Source organism: Scyliorhinus torazame, chromosome 11 (genome assembly GCF_047496885.1).
Source record: "Scyliorhinus torazame isolate Kashiwa2021f chromosome 11, sScyTor2.1, whole genome shotgun sequence".
Taxonomy (NCBI): Eukaryota; Metazoa; Chordata; class Chondrichthyes; order Carcharhiniformes; family Scyliorhinidae; genus Scyliorhinus; species Scyliorhinus torazame.
In genome coordinates, this window is record NC_092717.1 from 112,988,947 (window position 1) to 113,007,154 (window position 18,208).

Genomic DNA, 18,208 nt, shown 5'->3' on the forward strand with positions numbered 1-18,208 from the left:
AACTGGCGAGCTGCAGTAGAGTGTTTGCTTGGCATTGACAGCTCAACAACAGCATTCAAATTAGGGCTGTACCTGGTAGTTCATGCCTCCCGACATTGGCTTTGGGTGGGTGGCGCAGCTAATTCACTGACTTGCTCAGCATTTGAGCAACAATTGAAAGGCATATCCTTTCAGGATTGGTTAAAATCATACTACTTTGCTCACTAAACGCTAGCATCAAGGAAAATTATTGTTCTGACAAGAAGGAATATGAACATTTAAATTATTTTAGGAATGTGTTTAGAACTAAATACAATGTAATAATTTAAAAGTTAGTCAGCGAAATACCCTATAAATGGTATGTTCCACATAGAGCTGTACTTTCTGATCACTTCAGTATTTGTACAATATGGCTGTAGTGTAGAGCAGTGTTTTCCAAACTTTTTTCCCGGGGACCCATTTTACCAACCGGCCAACCTTCGGGTCCTACGCCGGCCGACCTTCTTGACCCATGTCAGCTGACCTTCGCGACCCATGCCAGCCGACCTTCGCGACCCACGCCGGCCGACCTTCGCGACTTGTGCCGGCCGACCTTCGCGACTCACGCCAGCCGACATTCGCGACCCAACATTAATCCCCAACCAACATGACTGAAAGATGATTTGGTTATTGGTTGTGGGAGCCTGTGTGCACATGTTGACTGCTGCGTTTCCTACCTTACAGCAGTGAACACACTTCAAAAGTGCTTATTCGGTTGTAAAGCACTTTGGGAACATCCTGAGGTCATGAAAGGTGCTACATAAATACAAGGTGCTACATAAATGCAAATTGAAGCAGTCTCAGGATGAGCTTGCAGTGCCAGGAAAGACCACTCTATCTATCAGGACTCTGTTGAAATTCGGGGCCTCAGCGGGGGACGCCCTGCCGAGGTTGCACTTAATCCCTTTTCCTGCACTGAGGATTTCCACTCACCGGAACTCCTCAGTGCAGGAAGACATCGGGGGGGGGGGCTGAGAGTTGGCATGAACCCGCTTTGCAGTAAGGGGAAGCCGGGGCTGCACCTCGCAAATATGCATCCTTCCCCCCTCTCTATATCACTATATGGGCCACCTTGCCTCACAGCCCATCTCCAGCTGCCTGATAAAATCCAGCGTAATGAGTTAGCATCCCACAATCAATTAAAATTTCTTGTCTTGTCAGTTCAATAAGCTTACAGGAAAAACCTACCCAACAAGCAGTTACAAGCCACAAACACCCACAATGCAAATCGTTATTAGAGTACGTGTTAGGAATGTGGTTCTGTGCATGCACACCAATGAGCGGGCACGCAGGCGCAGTGCGCTCGCATTTTTTTATGGTCACGGCCGCCATTTTGAAGGCCACTCACAGCCGGCATTGTTAAAAGCCGGCTGTTGCGCGAATTTGCGCAATCGGGACTTCCGGTTGCGGCTATGCAGAGCTACGTCGCATATTCGGCAGCTCTCGCAAAAACAGACATTTGGGCTATTTTCAGGCCCCCCAACGGCATTTTGTCAACGATTCCCAGTGTGGGAAGGAGATTACAACAATTCCCCGATAGTATATGGCTTGTACCAAGAGCGGGGCGACTAAAAAGGTGGTGGTGGACCTGAAGAATGTGCAAGGGAAGAAGAACACAACGGCGGCGGGCGGAGACCAGGCAGCGTGGATGCAGTGGGCACAGGAGCAACAGGAGGGTATCCAGCGCTGCTTCAGAGAGATAAAAGCGGACCTGCTGGAGCCTATAAAGACTTCAACTGATAAGCTGCTGGAGACACAGACGGCCCAGAGGGTGGCGATCCGCGAGGCCCGACAAAAGATCTCCGACAACGAGGACGAGATCTTAGGCCTGGCGGTAAAGGTGGAGGCGCACGAGGCGCTCCACAAGAAATGGCAGGAGCAGTTCGAGGAGATGGAGAATCGGTCGAGGCGGAAGAATCTGCGGATTCTGGGCCTCCCGGAGGGGCTGAAGGGGTCGGACGTGGGGGCCTATGTGGTCATCATGTTGAACTCGCTGATGGGAGCGGGTCCTTCCAGGGACCCCTGGAGCTGGAAGGGGCCCATAGAGTGCTGGCGAGGAGGCCCAAGGCTAATGAGCCTCCGGGGGCGGTGCTGGTGCAGTTTCATCGGTTCGCTGATCGGGAGTGTGTGCTCAGGTGGGCCAAGAAGGCGAGGAGCAGCAGGTGGGGAACGCGGAGGTTTGGATATACCAGGATTGGAGTGCGGAAGTGGCGAAGAGGAGGGCCGGGTACAATCGAGCGAAGGCGGTGCTGCACAGGAAGGGGGTGAAGTTTGGCATGTTGCAGCCGGTGCGACTGTGGGTCACCTACAAGGACCAGCACCATTATTTTGAGTCTCCGCAGGAGGCGTGCGCCTTTGTTCAGGCCGAGATGTTGGACACAGATTGAGAGTCGGGATGGGCGTTTGGGGACTGCGGTTGACATGTTACTTTTTGAGGGGGGGTCCTTTGCTCTTGTTTCTTTATTTTTTTTCTGTCTGGTTCGATGAGGGTGGTTAGGGCGGGTTGGGCACTGTTTTGGTTGGGTGGGTCGGGAGGGCTCTTGGAGGGGGGTAAGCAAATGGAACAGGGGTGGATGGCCTGCGGTGAGATGGGGCCCTGCGGGGGAGGGGGAGTCCCGAGTCGGGGGTGAGGGGACTGGGCCTGTAAAAGGAGCTGCGTCAGAGGTGGCGGAGCCGGGTAGGTGGAAAGCACGGGCTTTTTCCCGTGCTGAAGACTGGAGGGAGCAGGGCCGGGGCGGGGAAGCGAGGGTTGTTTCCCGCGCTTGGGATGGAAGGGGGAGGGGGAGAGCCTGTGGATGGGGAACGGCAGAGGAGGGTGTGTCACACAATGGGAGGAGTCGAAGGAGAGGCGGAAGCGGCCAGGGTCAGCAGAAGTCAGCTGACTTGCGGAAGTGCAATGGGGGGAGTAAATCAGCTAGGATGGGTCCTAGCCAGTGGGGAGGGGGGGAATCGAGTTGCTGCTGCTATGGTCAAGGGGGAGCTGGAGCGAGTGGGGGGGGACGAGACGGGGGTCTGCCGCCGTGGGGAACGGGCCGGGCGTGGGGTGCGGGCGCATGGCTGGCCGAGGAGGGGTTATGGCTAGTTGGCGGGGGAGGGGGGCGGGTAGCCCCCTGATCCGGCTGATAACCTGGAATGTAAGGGGACTGAATGGGCCGGTCAAGCGGGCCCGCATGTTCGCGCACCTGAAGGGGCTGAAGGCGGATGTGGTTATGCTCCAGGAGACACACCTGAAGGTGGCAGACCAGGTAAGATTGAGGAAAGGGTGGGTAGGTCAGGTGTTTCATTCGGGGCTGGATGCCAAAAATCGAGGGGTGGCGATCTTGGTGGGAAAGAAGGTGTCATTCGAGGCGTCGAGCATTGTGGCAGACAATGGCGGGAGGTACGTGATGGTAAGTGGTAAGCTGCAGGGAGAGAGGGTGGCGCATGTTGGGTCGGATCCCAGACTTGGAAGTAGGGGGCCTGATAATGGGGGGAGACTTTAACACGGTGCTGGATCCGGCACTGGATCGCTCCAGGTCTAGGACGGGTAGGAAGCCAGCGGCGGCTACAGTGCCGAGGGTTTTTTTTTTAAATCATAGAATTTACAGTGCAGAAGGAGGCCATTTGGCCCATCGAGTCTGCACCAGCTCTTGGAAAGAGCACCCTACCCAAGGTCAACATCTCCACCCTATCCCCATAACCCAGTAACCCCACCCAACACTAAGGGCAATTTTTGGACACTAAGGGCAATTTATCATGTCCAATCCACCTAACCTGCACATCTTTGGACTGTGGGAGGAAACCGGAGCACCCGGAGGAAACCCACGCACACACGGGGAGGATGTGCAGACTCCGCACAGACAGTGACCCAAGCCGGAATCGAACCTGGGACCCTGGAGCTGTGAAGCAATTGTGCTATCCACAATGCTACCGTGCTGCCCCTTGGTTTATGGACCAGATGGGAGGGATGGACCCTTGGAGATTTGCAAGGCCGGGGGCTAGGGAATTTCCATTCTTCTCCCATGTCCATAAGGCTTATTCCCGAATCGACTTTTTTATTTTGAGCAGGGCGCTGATAGCGAGAGTAGAGGATACCGAGTATTCGGCGATAGCCATTTCGGACCACGCCCCGCATTGGGTGGACTTAGAGCTGGGGGAGGAGAGGGACCAACGCCCGTTGTGGCGCTTGGAGGTGGGGCTGTTGGCGGACGAGGAGGTGAGTGAGCGGGTCCGAGGAAGTATAGAGAGATACCTGGAGGCCAACGATAACGGGGAGGTCCGAGTGGGGATGGTATGGGAGGCACTGAAGGCGGTGGTTAGGGGAGAGCTGATCTCCATTAGGTCCCACAAGGAGAGGAGGGAGCGGGGGGAGAGGGAGAGGCTAGTGGGGGAGATGGTGAGGGTAGACAGGTGGTATGCGGAGGTACCCGAGGAAGGATTGTTGAGGAAGAGGCGCAGCCTCCAGGCCGAATTCGACCTGATGACCACCAAGAAGGTGGAGGTGCAGTGGAGGAAGGCCCAGGGTGCGATCTACGGGAATGGGGAAAAGGCAAGCCGGATGCTGGCACAACAGCTTCGGAAGCGGGACGCAGCTAGGGAGATCGGGGGAGTTAAGGACAGGGGAGGGAGTGTGATGCGGAGTGAGGTTGGCATCAATGGGGTCTTCAGGGAGGAGGGAGAGATGGGCCGCTTCCTGGACCAATTGAGGTTTCCGAAGGTGGAGGAGGGACTGGTGGTGGGATTGGTGGCCCCGATTGGGCACCCCGATTGGGCTGGAGGAGCTGACCAAAGGGATAGGAAGCATGCAGGCGGGGAAGGCACCGGGGCCGGATGGTTTCCCGGTCGAATTCTATAAAAAATATATGGACCTGTTGGGCCCGTTGCTAGTTAGGACCTTCAATGAGGCAGGGGAGAGGGGGCTTTGTGCCCGACGATGTCCCGGGCACTGATCTCCTCGATCCTGAAGCGGGACAAAGATCCCCTGCAGTGTGGCTCTTACAGACCGATTTCCTTGCTAAATGTAGATGCCAAGGTGCTGGCGAAGATTGTGTGCCGCAGATCATCCACGAAGACCAGACGGGGTTCGTGAAGGGGAGGCAGTTGAACGTGAATGTGCGGAGGCTTTTGAACATTATCATGAAGCCGGCGAGGGAGGGGGAGGCGGAGATAGTGGTGGCGATGGACGGTGAGAAAGCCTTCGATAGGGTAGAGTGGGGGTACCTGTGGGAGGTGCTGAAATGGTTTGGGTTTGGGGAGGGGTTTGTCAGGTGGGTTAGGCTGTTGTATGAGGTCCCGATGGCGAGTGTGGCCACAAACAGGAGGAGGTCCGAGTACTTTCGGTTGCACCGAGGGACGAGGCAGGAGTCCCCCCTGTCCCCCCTCCTCTTCCCCCTGCACTGGCGATTGAGCCCCTGGCTATGGCACTGAGGGAGTCGAGGAACTGAAGGGGGGTTGGTGTGGGGTGGGGAGGAGCATAGGGTGTCGCTCTATGCGGACGACTTGCTGCTATATGTGGCGGACCCGGTGGGGGGAATGCCGGAGGTAATGAGGATCTTGAGGGAATTCGGGGATTTTTCAGGGTACAAGCTCAACATGGGGAAGAGCGAGCTGTTCGTGGCTCACCCAGGGGACCAGGAGAGGGGGATTGGCGAGCTCCCACTAAAAAGGGCGGAGAGGAGCTTTAGGTATTTGGGGGTCCAGGTGGCCAGGAGCTGGGGGGCCCTGAATAGGCTTAATTTTACAAGGCTCGTGGAACAAATGGAGGAGGAGTTCAAGAGGTGGGACGCGGTGCCGCTGTCCTTGGCGGGTAGGGTGCAGTCAGTCAAAATGACGGTGCTCCCAAGGTTTTTGTTCCTGTTCCAGTGCCTCCCCATGTTTATCCCGAAAGCCTTTTTTAGGCGGGTCAACAAGAGTATAATGGGGTTTGTGTGGGCGCGAGGGACTCCAAGGGTGAGAAGGGTGTTCCTGGAATGGAGGAGAGATAGGGGGGGCTGGCGCTGCCCAACCTCTGTGGGTACTACTGGGCCGCCAATGTGACGATGGTGCGCAAGTGGGTGATGGAGGGGGAGGGGGCTGCATGGAAGAGGCTAGAGACGGCGTCTTGTGTGGGTACGAGTCTGGGGGTGCTGGCAACGGCGCCGCTGCCTCTCCCTCCAAGGAGGTATACCACGAGCCCGGTGGTGGTGGCTGCCCTCAAAATCTGGGGGCAGTGGAGGCGGCACAGGGGGAAGTTGGGGCCTCGGTGTGGACCCCAATACGGGGGAACCACCGGTTCGTCCCAGGGAGAACAGATGGAGGGTTTTCGGTGTGGCACAGTGCAGGGATACGAAGGTTGGGGGACCTGTTTGTGGGCGGGAAGTTCGCGAGCCTGGGTGAGCTGGAGGAGAAGTATGGGCTCCACCCTGGGAACACCTTTAGATATTTACAGGTAAGGGCGTTTGCCAGGCGGCAAGCGGTGGAATTCCCGCGGCTGCTGCCACGCACAGTACAGGACAGGGTGCTCTCGGGGGGGGTGGGTTGGAGTGGGGAAGATCTCGGAAACTTACCAGGTGATGCAGGAGGAGGAGGAGTCCTCGGTGGTGGAGGTGAAAGGTAAGTAGGAGGAGGAGTTGGGAGAGGAGATCGAGGAAGGGACGTGGGCAGTTGCCCTAGGGAGGGTGAACTCTTCCTCATCGTGCGTGAGGCTCAGCCTCATACAGTTTAAGGTGCTGCACAGGGCACACATGACCAGGACAAGGTTGAGCCGGTTCTTCGGGGGCGAGGACAGGTGTGTTAGGTGCTCAGGGAGCCCAGCAAATCACACCCATAAGTTCTGGGCGTGCCCAGCGCTGGAGGAATTTTGGAGGGGCGTAGCGAGGACGGTGTCGAGGGTGGTAGGAACCAGGGTCAAACCGGGCTGGGGGCTCGCAATATTTGGGGTGGCAGAGGAGCCGGGAGTGCAGGAGGTGAAAGAGGCCGGTACTCTGGCCTTTGCGTCCCTGGTAGCCCGCAAAGGATTCTCCTTCAGTGTAAGGATGCGAGGCCCCCAAGCGTGGAATCCTGGATCAACGATATGACGGGGATTATTAAGTTGTAGAGGGTGAAATTCGGCTTGAGAGGGTACGGTACAAGGGTTCTTTAGGCGGTGGCAACCGTTCTTAGACTTCCTGGCAGAACAGTAGACATTGGTCAATTGCAGCAGCAACGCGGGCGGGGAGGGGGGGGTTACTTTATTTTCGTTTTTGTTATTTACACTGGAGGGTCTGAGGGGGTGTATACACCTGTTGTATTAAGTCGGGGTGTTAATGTTAATTTACTATTTATGTACAAGGGGGAGGGGGGTAGGGAGGGTTGCTTTTCTAGACTGTGTTTTGCACTTAACCCTGTTGGGTTCCTTTTTCATTTTGTTATTGATATTTCATGAAAACTTTAATAAAAATTATTTTTAAAAAAAAGGAATTTGCGCAATCGGGAGCGCCGCGACGGATGTCTCCGTGACACTCGCGACACTCGGCCGCAATCCACCCGCAGGTGGGTCACGACCCCGACTTTGAATATGCCTGGTGTAGAGCATATAAAATGACGAATGAAAATGCTGATACTTGTTTCATTTATGCTATTTTAATAAAATGCTTTCTTGCTGATTCAGGAGCTGGTTTAGCACAGGGCTAAATCGCTGGCTTTGAAAGCAGACCAAGGCAGGCCAGCAGCACGATTCAATTCCCGTACCAGCCTCCCCGAACAGGTGCCGGAATGTGGCGACTAGGGGCTTTTCACAGTAACTTCATTTGAAGCCTATGTGTGACAATAAGCGACTTTCATTTCATTTTATATGTGAGCAACTAGACTACTTTCTTATTTTTACCTTTTCATAGTCTTCTGTTGTAAATTTCTGTCGTGCTGGATAAAGGGGTTCGCCTGGATTCATAGCTTCACTCAGTACATGCTGTATTAGTTGCACAGGAGAATAGTAGTTGGATGATTCATTGCAGTAAATCAACAGACCAAAGGCATCAACCAGATTAGCTGGAACTGAACTGATGTCCTAAATTACAGAAAACAAGGCAAAATCAACAATTTAAAAAAAAGGAAAAGTGAATGAAATATAAGGGGGCATGTTTTGCATCCATAACACCCCATTTTCACTTCCAAATACAGCAGGAACAAACGGAGAAGATTATGTGAAATGCCAATTTATCATATTATTCCTGTAAATTTCAATTATTGGGTAGGCCTCAATCCAAGTGGTCGAAGCATCATTTGGGAACCTCATGAATATATTTTATTTGAGATTAGATGCCATAGTTATGATCCCAACACCAATTTAATCTCTGCTTGCTAGATTACTATTCCCTACTCTACCAACTAAACATGGCGGTGGATATCAGGATCCAATCATCCTGACCATTCATGAAAGAGAGGTAGAGAAAACTGGTTGTCTGATTGATACTATACTATACAAGTCATCTGTTGGCTTTGTTATGTTCTGTGTTGTGGTCTTGGCAAAGATGCACACTGAATACCTAGTTCTTTGACTAGTAAGATAGTTTATTCACAAAATGAACACGTGGAAAGATAACTAACGAACTATAATACAAATGGCAACGAATACGTGAATCCTCCTGGAGCTACTTCTTTTTTAAAAAAATTATTTTTATTAAAGCTTTTTTCAACCAGGATTTTTACATAACAAAAAGAAAAACAGTAAACAAAAAATATTTAACAAAACAAAGTGGCTGCTATCATTATACAAAACAAAAACACACGTTATATCAACAAGTCCCCCCACCTGAGCCCCCTGTCATAATATACACCAGTATATCATGGTGCAGATACACACACACTGATGGACACACAGCGGGACCAATCAACACACACAACACCGCAGCCAATCACCAGTTAGAGCACACTCACTATATAGACAGAGGGCATCAGAGTTCCCGCTCATTCGAGATGCAGCCTCCTAGTAGGACAGAGCTTACAGCTTGCAGCACAGATCCTCACCATGTGCTGAGCGCATAGACTGGTTAGGACAGGCATAGGTCTTTAGTTTAATCTAATATTGTGTTAACCCACAGTGAAAGTATGTTCAACAGTTTCTGACTTAATAAAATAGTGTTGCACTGTTTTAAGTGTAGATGGCCTGAATGTGTTCCACGGATCCCGAGCACCCAACACCACCTACCTCCCCCCCAATCCCTCCCCCCCGTTGGTGCTGCTGCTGACACTTTACTGCTCCCCTAGAAAGTCAAGGAAAGGTTGCCACCGTCGGGAGAACCCCATCAAGGACCCCCTCAAGGCAAACTTTATTCGCTCCAGGCTGAGAAACCCAGCCATATCGCTAACCCAGGTCTCCACGCTTGGGTGTTTCGAGTCCCTCCACATTAACAAGATCCGCCTCCGGGCTACCAGGGAGGCAAAGGCCAACACCTCGGCCTCTTTCGCTTCCTGCACCCCCGGATCCTCCGACACCCCAAATATCGCTATTGTTGGACTCGGCTTCACCCGCGTGTCCAAAATCCTGGACATAGCCCTCGCAAAGCCCTGCCAGAATTCTTTAAGCGCCGGGCATGCCCAGAACATATGGACATGGTTCGTTGGACTCCCTGCACATCTCGCGCACCTGTCCTCTACCCCAAAAAACCTGCTCATTCTTGCCGTCATCATGTGAGCCCGGTGCACCTCCTTAAATTGAATCAAACTGAACCTGGCGCATGATGCGGACGAATTCACCCTGCTCAGGGCATCAGCCCACAGGCCCTCATCCAGCTCCTCGCACAGCTCCTCCTCCCACTTGCCCTTCAGCTTCTCCACTGAGGCTTCCTCCGCCTCCTGCAGCTCCTGGTATATGTCCGACACCTTCTCCTCTCCTACCCAGATGCCAGACACAACCCTGTCCTGTATCCTTCGAGGGGGTAACAGCGGAAATGTCCCCACCTGTTTCTTGACAAATTCTCGAACCTGGAGGAATCTGAGAGCATTTCCCGGGGGCAGGCCGAACTTCTCCCCCAGCGCCTGCACGTTGGGGAAAGTCCCATCTATAAACAGGTCCCCCATCCTTCTAATGTCTGCCCTATACCAGCCTTGAAACCCCCCCATCTCTCCTGCCAGGAGCAAATCTATGGTTGTTCCGTATCGGGGTCCAAACGGGGTCTCCTCCTTCCTGTGCCTCCTCCACTGACCCGAGACCCTCAGTGCCGCCGTCACCACTGGGCTTGTGGTGTATCGTGCCGACGAGAACGGGAGTGGTGCCGTTACTAGTACCCCATCGCTGGTGCCTTTGCATGACGCCACCTCTAGCCGCCCCCACGCCGACCCCTCCTCCTTTACCAACTTCCTAATCATGGCCACGTTCATCGCCAAATAGTGACTGCAGAAGTTTGGCAGTGCCAACACCCCCCCCCCCACCTGTGCTACGCTCCAAGAATAACCTTTGGACTCGCGGAGTCTTATTTGCCCACACTAATCCCGTGATGATCCTGTTCACCCGCTTGAAAAAGGATTTGGGAATGAAAATGGGGAGGCACTGAAAGACGAACAGGAATCTGGGAAGAACCGTCATCTTCACAGTCTGCACTCTTCTCGCCAGGGAAAGCGGGAGCATGTCCCACCTTTTAAAGTCTCCCTCCATCTGCTCTACCAGCCGAGACAACTTGAGCCTGTGTAGGGCATCCCAGTTCCTAGCCACCTGTATACCTAAATATCGAAAGCTCCTCTCCACTACCTTGAGCGGGAGCTCCCCAGTCTGTCCTCCTGGCCCCTAGCGTGGATTACAAACAGCTCACTTTCTACTTGTACCCCGAGAAGCTCCCAAAGTCCCCCAGTATTCGCATGGCCTCCCCCATCCCCTCTAGCGGGTCCGCAATATACAACAGCAGGTCATCCGCGTAGAGGGAAACCCAGTACTCCTCCGCAACCCCCCCCCCCCACCCCGGACCAGCCCCCTCCAGTTCCTTGAAGTCCGATGAGCTATGGCCAACGGCTCAATTGCCAGGGCAAATAGCAACGGGGACAGGGGGCAACCCGCCTCGTCCCTCGGTGCAACCTGAAATACTCCGACCTCAGCCGGTTCGTGGACACACTCGCTACGGGGGCCTGATACAATAACTTGACCCACCCTATGAATCCCTCCCCGAATCCAAACCTACCTAACACTTCCCACAGGTACTCCCACTCCACCCTGTCAAAGGCCTTCTCCGCATCCATTGCAGCCACTACTTCTATGTCCCCCCCCCCTCCGAGGGCATCATAATAATATTCAGGAGCCTCCTCACATTCGTGTTCAGTTGCCTGCCCTTAACGAAACCCGTCTGGTCCTCCTCGATCTCTCCCGGGACACATTCCTCTATTCTGGTGGCCAGAATGTTTGCCAGCAATTTGGCATCTACATTCAGGAGCGATATCGGCCTGTAGGACCCTTCTCTTTCTTCAAAATGAGCGCGATCAGTGCCTGCGACATCGTCGGGGGGAGGGTTCCTCTCTCCTTTGCCTCGTTAAAGGTTCTGAGCAGGAGTGGGCTCAGTAGCTCTGAGAACCTCTTATAAAATTCTACAGGGAAGCCGTCCAGACCTGGGGCCTTGCCCTACTACATACCTGCCAGCCCCTTAACTACCTCCTCCAGCTCAATCGGGGCCCCCAGTCCCTCCACCCGCTCCTCACCCACCCTTGGGAACCTCAGTCGATCCATAAATTGCTTCATCCCTTCCCCTCCCCTCGGGGGTTCTGACTCGTATAGCTTCCCATAGAACTCCCTGAAGACTTACTTGATCAACACCAGGTTACCTTCCTTATCCCCACACTCCCCCGATCTCCCTGGCCGCCTCCCTCCTGCGCAGTTGGTGCGCCAGCATCCTACTTGCCTTCTCCCCATACTCGTAGACTTCCCCTTTCACTTTCCTCAACTGTGCCTCCGCCTTCCCCGTGGTCAGCAGATCGAACTCCGCCTGGAATCTCCGCCGCTCCTTTAGCAGCCCCCCCTCAGGGGCCTCCGCGTACTTCCTGTCCACCCTAAGTATCTCTCCCACCAGCCTCTCCCTCTCCGCCCTCTCCCTCTTCTCTCTGTGGGACCTAATAGAGATTAACTCCCCCCCTGATGACCGCCTTCATAGCCTCCCAAACCGCTGCCGCTGTTACCTCCCCTGTGTCATTCGTTGTCACATAGTCCTGAATGCTCCTCCCTATCTGCCCACACACCTCTTCATCCGCCAGCAGCCCCACATCCAGTCTCCAGAGGGGGCGCTGCCCCCGCTCCGCCCCCAGCCCCAATGCGGGGCATGGTCCGAGACCACAATGGCCGAGTATTCAACCCCCTCCACCCTCGGGATTAACGCCCTGCTCAGCACAAAAAAGTCTATCCGCGAGTAGACTTTATGGACATGGGAGAAAAAGGAGAACTCCTTCGTCCTTGGCCGCCCGAATCTTGACGGGTCCACTCCCCCCATCTGATCCATGAACTCCCACAGGGCCCTAGCTGCCACCGGCCTCTTTCCCGACCTGGACTTACACCGGTCCAACGCCGGATCAAAGACAGTATTAAAGTCCCCCCCCATAATCAAGTTACCTGACTCCAGGTCCGGGATCTTACCCAGCATGCGCCTCATGAACTCCGCATCATCCCAGTTCGGGGCATACACGTTCACCAACACCACCCGGGCCCCCTGCAACTTGCCACTCACCATTATGTACCTACCCCCCTTGTCCGCCACGATGCTCCCTGCTTCAAATGCCACCCGCTTACTCACCAAAATTGCCACCCCTTTTGTCTTTGAGTCCAGCCCCGATTGGAACAACTGGCCCACTCATCCCCTCCTTAATCTTGTCTGGTCAGCGAGTTTTAAGTGCGTCTCCTGCAGCATAGCCACGTCCACCTTCAACCCCTTTAGATGCGAGAACACGCGGGACCTCTTGACCGGCCCGTTCAAGCCCCTCACATTCCATGTGATCAGCCTGGACAGGGGGGTTGATCCCCTCCCCTCCCTGCCGACTAGCCATCTCCCTTTTTCGGCCAGCCATGTGCCCGCGCCCCCCGTTAGCTCCAGCCCTACCGCCGGAAGCCCCCCAGCCCGACTCTCCATCCATCCCCAACAACTGGCCCCCCTACAGTCAGCAAAACAGCCCCCCCCCGCCAAGCACCCGCTCAGCACTGATTTCCCCCCCATTGCGCTTCCGTAAGTCAGCTGACCCATGCTGACCCCGGCCGCTCCCGCCTCTATCTCCAAACTTACTATTGTCTCCTCTTTCGTCCCCCCAATCCCCCCTCCCCCGCAGGGTAAGAGGGCAAGTGCCATCCGGATCCTTCCCGAGCACCGGACAACACAACCCGGGCGTCACCCCGCCCCCTGAAACAAAAAACAAGAACAGAAAAGCAAACAAACTTAAATTCTAGAAATAGTCTTACACTAGGCCAACTCTTTCCCGACCTGGACTTACACCGGTCCAACGCCGGATCAAAGATAGTATTAAAGTCCCCCCCCATAATCAAGTTACCTGACTCCAGGTCCGGGATTACACATTCCCACCAACGCGTTTCACCCACGTGCAGCTGCCCCTTAGTTCAAGTCCAGCTTTTCATGGCTAATGAATGTCCACGCCTCATCCGGCGTATCAAAATAATGGTGCCTGTGCTGGTACGTTACCCAAATTCTCGCCGGATGCAGTAGCCCGAACATCACCCCTTTGCTTTGGAGGGCCGCCTTGGCCCGGTTGAAACCCACACGCCTCCTCGCCAGCTCAGCTCTCAAGTCCTGGTAAATGCGAATCTCACCGTTCTCCCACTTGCTGCTCCGCTCCTTCTTTGCCCACCGCAGGACACGCTCCCTGTAAAGTGTTGGAACCTTATCACCATCGCCCTCGGTGGTTCGTTCGCCCTCGGCTTCCTGGCGAGGACCCTATGCGCTCCATCCAGCTCCAAGGGCCGCGGGAAGGCCCCCGCGCCCATCAGCATCCCCAGCATTGCAGTCACATACGTGCTCGCGTCCGCCCCCTCCACACCTTCAGGGCGGCCCAGGAGCCGCAGATTGTGACTCCGAGACCTGTATTCGAGGTTATCCAGCCTCTCCTGCCATCTCTTGTGTAAGGCCTTGTGCGCCTCCACCCTGACCGCCCGGCCCAGGATCTCGTCCTCGTTCTCACCTTCCTCTCCACCTCTTTGGTCGCCTTCTCCTGTGTCTTCTGGACCTCCACCATCTTTTCCATGGAGGCCTTCATAGGGGCCAGCATCTCCGATTTTAGTTCCACAAAACAGCTCCTCAAGAAGTCCTGCTGCTCTCTGGCCCACGCTTCTCGACCGTCATTTTGTCCTCCCGGATCCGTTCTGTCTTCCTTCCCGCAATTGCTCGTTTGACGCCCCACTCCTGGTTCCCTCCATACAGCACCGGGGGGAACCTCTTCAACGTCCGTTCCCACACCGGTACCAGCCCTTCAAGTGCCGCCGCCACCCCGTTTAACGTCCCGAAATCCCGATCCCGGCGGGAGCTGCCAGGTATGCGACCTAGCTGGTCATGGCCGCTACCGGAAGTCCCCTGGAGCTACTTCTCATGTGACTGTCCTCAAGTACAACTTACTACCAACTGCCGATCTGTGGAGTCACATGGTGGATAAATTCCCCACCTGCTGGTAGGAGGTTGTACATTAAGCTATATACATTGCTACGCATATCACCACATCCCCCTTCCTTTGGAAATGTGAATGTTTAACAAATATAACTGTGCTTTATAAAACATTGTATGCATAACAATTTCAAACATATCCCTTGTACACAGTTCATTGCACGTTCAGTCTTTCAGGTTAACGACACCTTCTTGTTGGTCTCCTGAACTTTGACCGAATACATGATCTTGTTCCATCTTTCAAAAGACCGGTTTCTGGATGCTACTTATTATCACCTCATCACAAATGCCAAATAAACGAAATAAACTTTCATAGTCTTCCTCTTTTGGCTCATCATCTGATTCTTCACTTCCTCATCATAATCATCATCATCGTAATCATCATCATCGTAGTCATCATCGGCGTAATCATCATCATCATTGTAATCATCATCATTGTAATCAATAACTTCTCCTCTCAAGTATAACACTGCTGATGGAAAGTCAGCAGCGAGTCTTGCTGCAGAACCTTCATCCAGTTCCCCATCGTCTGGAATGGCAGGAGGACTAAAAAAATTGAAGAAAGAGTCATTTGGTACAGTTTTTGTAACTCTTCTACCAGTGCGTCGACCCTTATGTGTCTGCTTCATTTTAATGTTCTTCATTGTGATGTTTTTTCCTTTGTTCCAGTCGATCTGGCATCTTGTGCATCCTATAATTTCTGGTTCATCAAAGGAGAAAATGTCTGACTCATCAGGCTGCGACTCCATCTGGTATGTTTTTGTCACTGCTTCATTTGTGAAATGCTCATTTGGCTGAAACCTAAACTCCAGAGTAAAACTCATTGGCTGTCCATGATCTGAAAATTTCACCTGTAAATCTTGTAAATGCTTTAAAATAGGCTCATCATACTCCTGTATCATGTCACTGAGCAAGTCCACATTTTTGTCTGTCAACCAGAATTCTGGAATTCCTTTTGGCTCCTCCATCTCTTCATCCGACTCTTCTTCCTCCACCTTGACGTTTGCTTTTATCTCATCGGATAACTGCTGCACTTCATCTCGTTGCCTTTTGCAATGATCTTCTGTTGCAACGCTGGCTGAAATGTACAGCCACTCAACTAGGTTCAGTGCTTCACATGCTCCCGTTCCTATGATGGACTCCCGCTCTGTGTCCACAATGGAAAATGTTATGGTGTGACTTCTGTTGTGTACCCATGCGTCACGCTCACACGTGCCTAACATCGCAATCCCCTTCCCACTGTAGTCTCTCAGCAGTCTTGTTTGATTGACAACTGTCGATTTGACTCTCAGCCTGTTCAAATCTGACATATTGAGAGGGTTGGTCCTCATCCCATGCCAAGCTTGCATTTAATTAAAGTACTATTGATCAGCAATGGAATCGTCTATTTGTCTTTCATGGTTTCAGCATTGTGGTAGTATGTATTGGGGGTCATGTGGGACTGGAAGCCCTAATGTCATTGGCTGACAGATCCCGGGTCCTGGTTGGCCGTTGACCTCAAGCTCCGCCCTGAAGGCGGAGTATAAGAAGCCGGAGTCTTCCCCCGCAGGCCAGTTTACTATCGAGCTGCAGGGGAACAGACACGCTTAATAAAGCCTCATCGACTTCACTCTATTCGCCTCACGGAGTCTTTGTGCGCTACAAGCATCACCATGATTATTGCCGCAACTGGTAAATATGATTTCTTTACTTTGCATATTCGGACTCATTGTGTCCTCAGTCAAAATCAGATCAATGAAAAACAGGTCTTCAATGCACATCTCATCAATCACCTTGTCTGATCCTGTTTGGTCCACTGTTGGACGTGAAAATCATTGCTTCACAAAGCGATTTGTTCTGCCACACTTGGAACACACCTTCCCAAATGCTGGACATTGTCGTGGCCCATGTTGATTGCTGCATCGCTGGCACAAAATGGCAGATCCGGTCGGCCGGTTAAAATGGGCACCCACACTGGGACCACGTTTCTTGATGGAATGCGTCACAAAGCTTATGGCGCTGGTGTCTTCTTCCAGATTGGCGGCAACAGTTGATGGCTTTCATCAGGGAAGAGTTCCATCAACAAAGGAAAGAAATGCAGGAGGGCCGATCGAAGGCCATCGAGGTGGCTGTGGCACCCCTGAAGGGCTTGATGGAAAGAGTCGAAAAGTGTCTGGAGGCGCAGGGATCGCAGATCCGAGAGATGGAAAGGGTGATGTCAGACCACAGCGATCAAGTGGTGGCATTGGAGGTGGAGATGGGACTCTTTGGAGACCTTTGCAAGATGCTGAGAACAAAGGTGGAAGAACAAGAGAATAGGCCGAGAAGGCAGAACCTGCGCATCGTTGGCCTGCCTGTAGGAGTGGAAGGCACGAGTTCCACGAGGTACATCTCAAGGATGTTGGCAGGGCTGGTGGGGGAGGGGGTGTTGGACAAGGGTCCAGAGGTGGATAGAGCCACAGGTTTTTGAGCGGAAGCCAAGAGCTGGGGAGCCGCCATGGGCGGTGATCATAAGACTCCATAAGTTTGTGGAAACAGGGAAGATCCTGCAGTAGGCAAGGGAGAAAAGGAACTGTGAATGGGAGGGGAATAAGGTCCGAATATACCAGGACATTGGAGGTGAACTGGCACAACAGCATGCTGGATTTAACAGGGCCAAGGCAGTGCTGTATCAACGGCAGATCAGTTTGGGGTGCTTCACCCGGCAAAACTGTGGGTGACCCATGAAGGCTAGGAATGCTACTTTATTAAAGAGCACAAACTGGGGGAGAACTGAACTTTATTGGGAGACGGAGGTGCCAGCACTTTGGAGTGCAAAGGAACGGGTAGAGTGAGGGTTGGAGGGTGTTTTTTCTTCTTTTCCTCCCAGGTGGAGGGTTTTTCTTTTCTTGTTTTGTCGATAATGGGTAGCAGGGGTGAAAAGTTTGTAAGGGGACAGCTGTCCCCCCTCTCCTGCTGCCTGTCGCGGTGTTTTTTCTTTTTTCTTCGGAGGAGGCGACCTGTGTGTGGTAGTCACCACTGTTGTATTATATTGTATATACTGCACTGCATACGAGGGTATTACGGTAAGGCCCCTGTACTACAGGTATGGGGGTAGATCCCAGCCTGCTGGCTCCGCCCACTAGGCGGAGTATAAATGTGTGTGCTCTCCGAACTGCAGCCATTTCGGCAGCAGCTGTGGGAGGCCACACATCTCTGTGTAATAAAGCCTCGATTACTCTCTACTCTCGTCTCGTCGTAATTGATAGTGTATCAATTTATTGCACAGAGATTTTACAAAGATGGATCTCCGCATCAAGCCGGATCGCCTGCAGCTGCATCCTCAAGCAGACAACGCCAAAAAGGACTTCGCACATTGGCTGGCTTGCTTTGAAGCATACATCGGATCTGCGACAGACCCAATCCCAGAAGAACAGAAGCTCCAGATTCTGTACACGCGGCTGAGCTCTAATGTCTTTCCCCTCATCTAGGACGCGCCTATCTATGCAGAGGCCATGGCGCTACTGAAGGAGAACTACGCTCAGCAGACCAATAAGATTAACGCCAGGCACCTCCAGTCCACGCGGCACCAACTTCCCGGTGAGTCTGTGGAAGATTTCTGGCGTGCCCTGCTCACCCTGGTGAGAGACTATGATTGCCAGGCCGTT

At 53.3% G+C, this 18,208-nt stretch overlaps 1 protein-coding gene and 1 pseudogene across 1 annotated transcript in view; both read right to left on the minus strand.

The window, feature by feature from the left end:
- mcmdc2 (minichromosome maintenance domain containing 2) overlaps positions 1–18,208 on the minus strand; it is a 204,277-nt gene that overhangs the window by 35,230 nt on the left and 150,839 nt on the right. The window contains exon 11 of the mRNA XM_072467634.1: positions 7,841–8,020. Coding sequence (XP_072323735.1) covers positions 7,841–8,020 — 180 coding nt within the window. The remainder of the gene's footprint in view (positions 1–7,840; positions 8,021–18,208) is intronic.
- LOC140386070 (nucleosome assembly protein 1-like 1 pseudogene) lies at positions 14,855–16,457 on the minus strand (annotated as a pseudogene).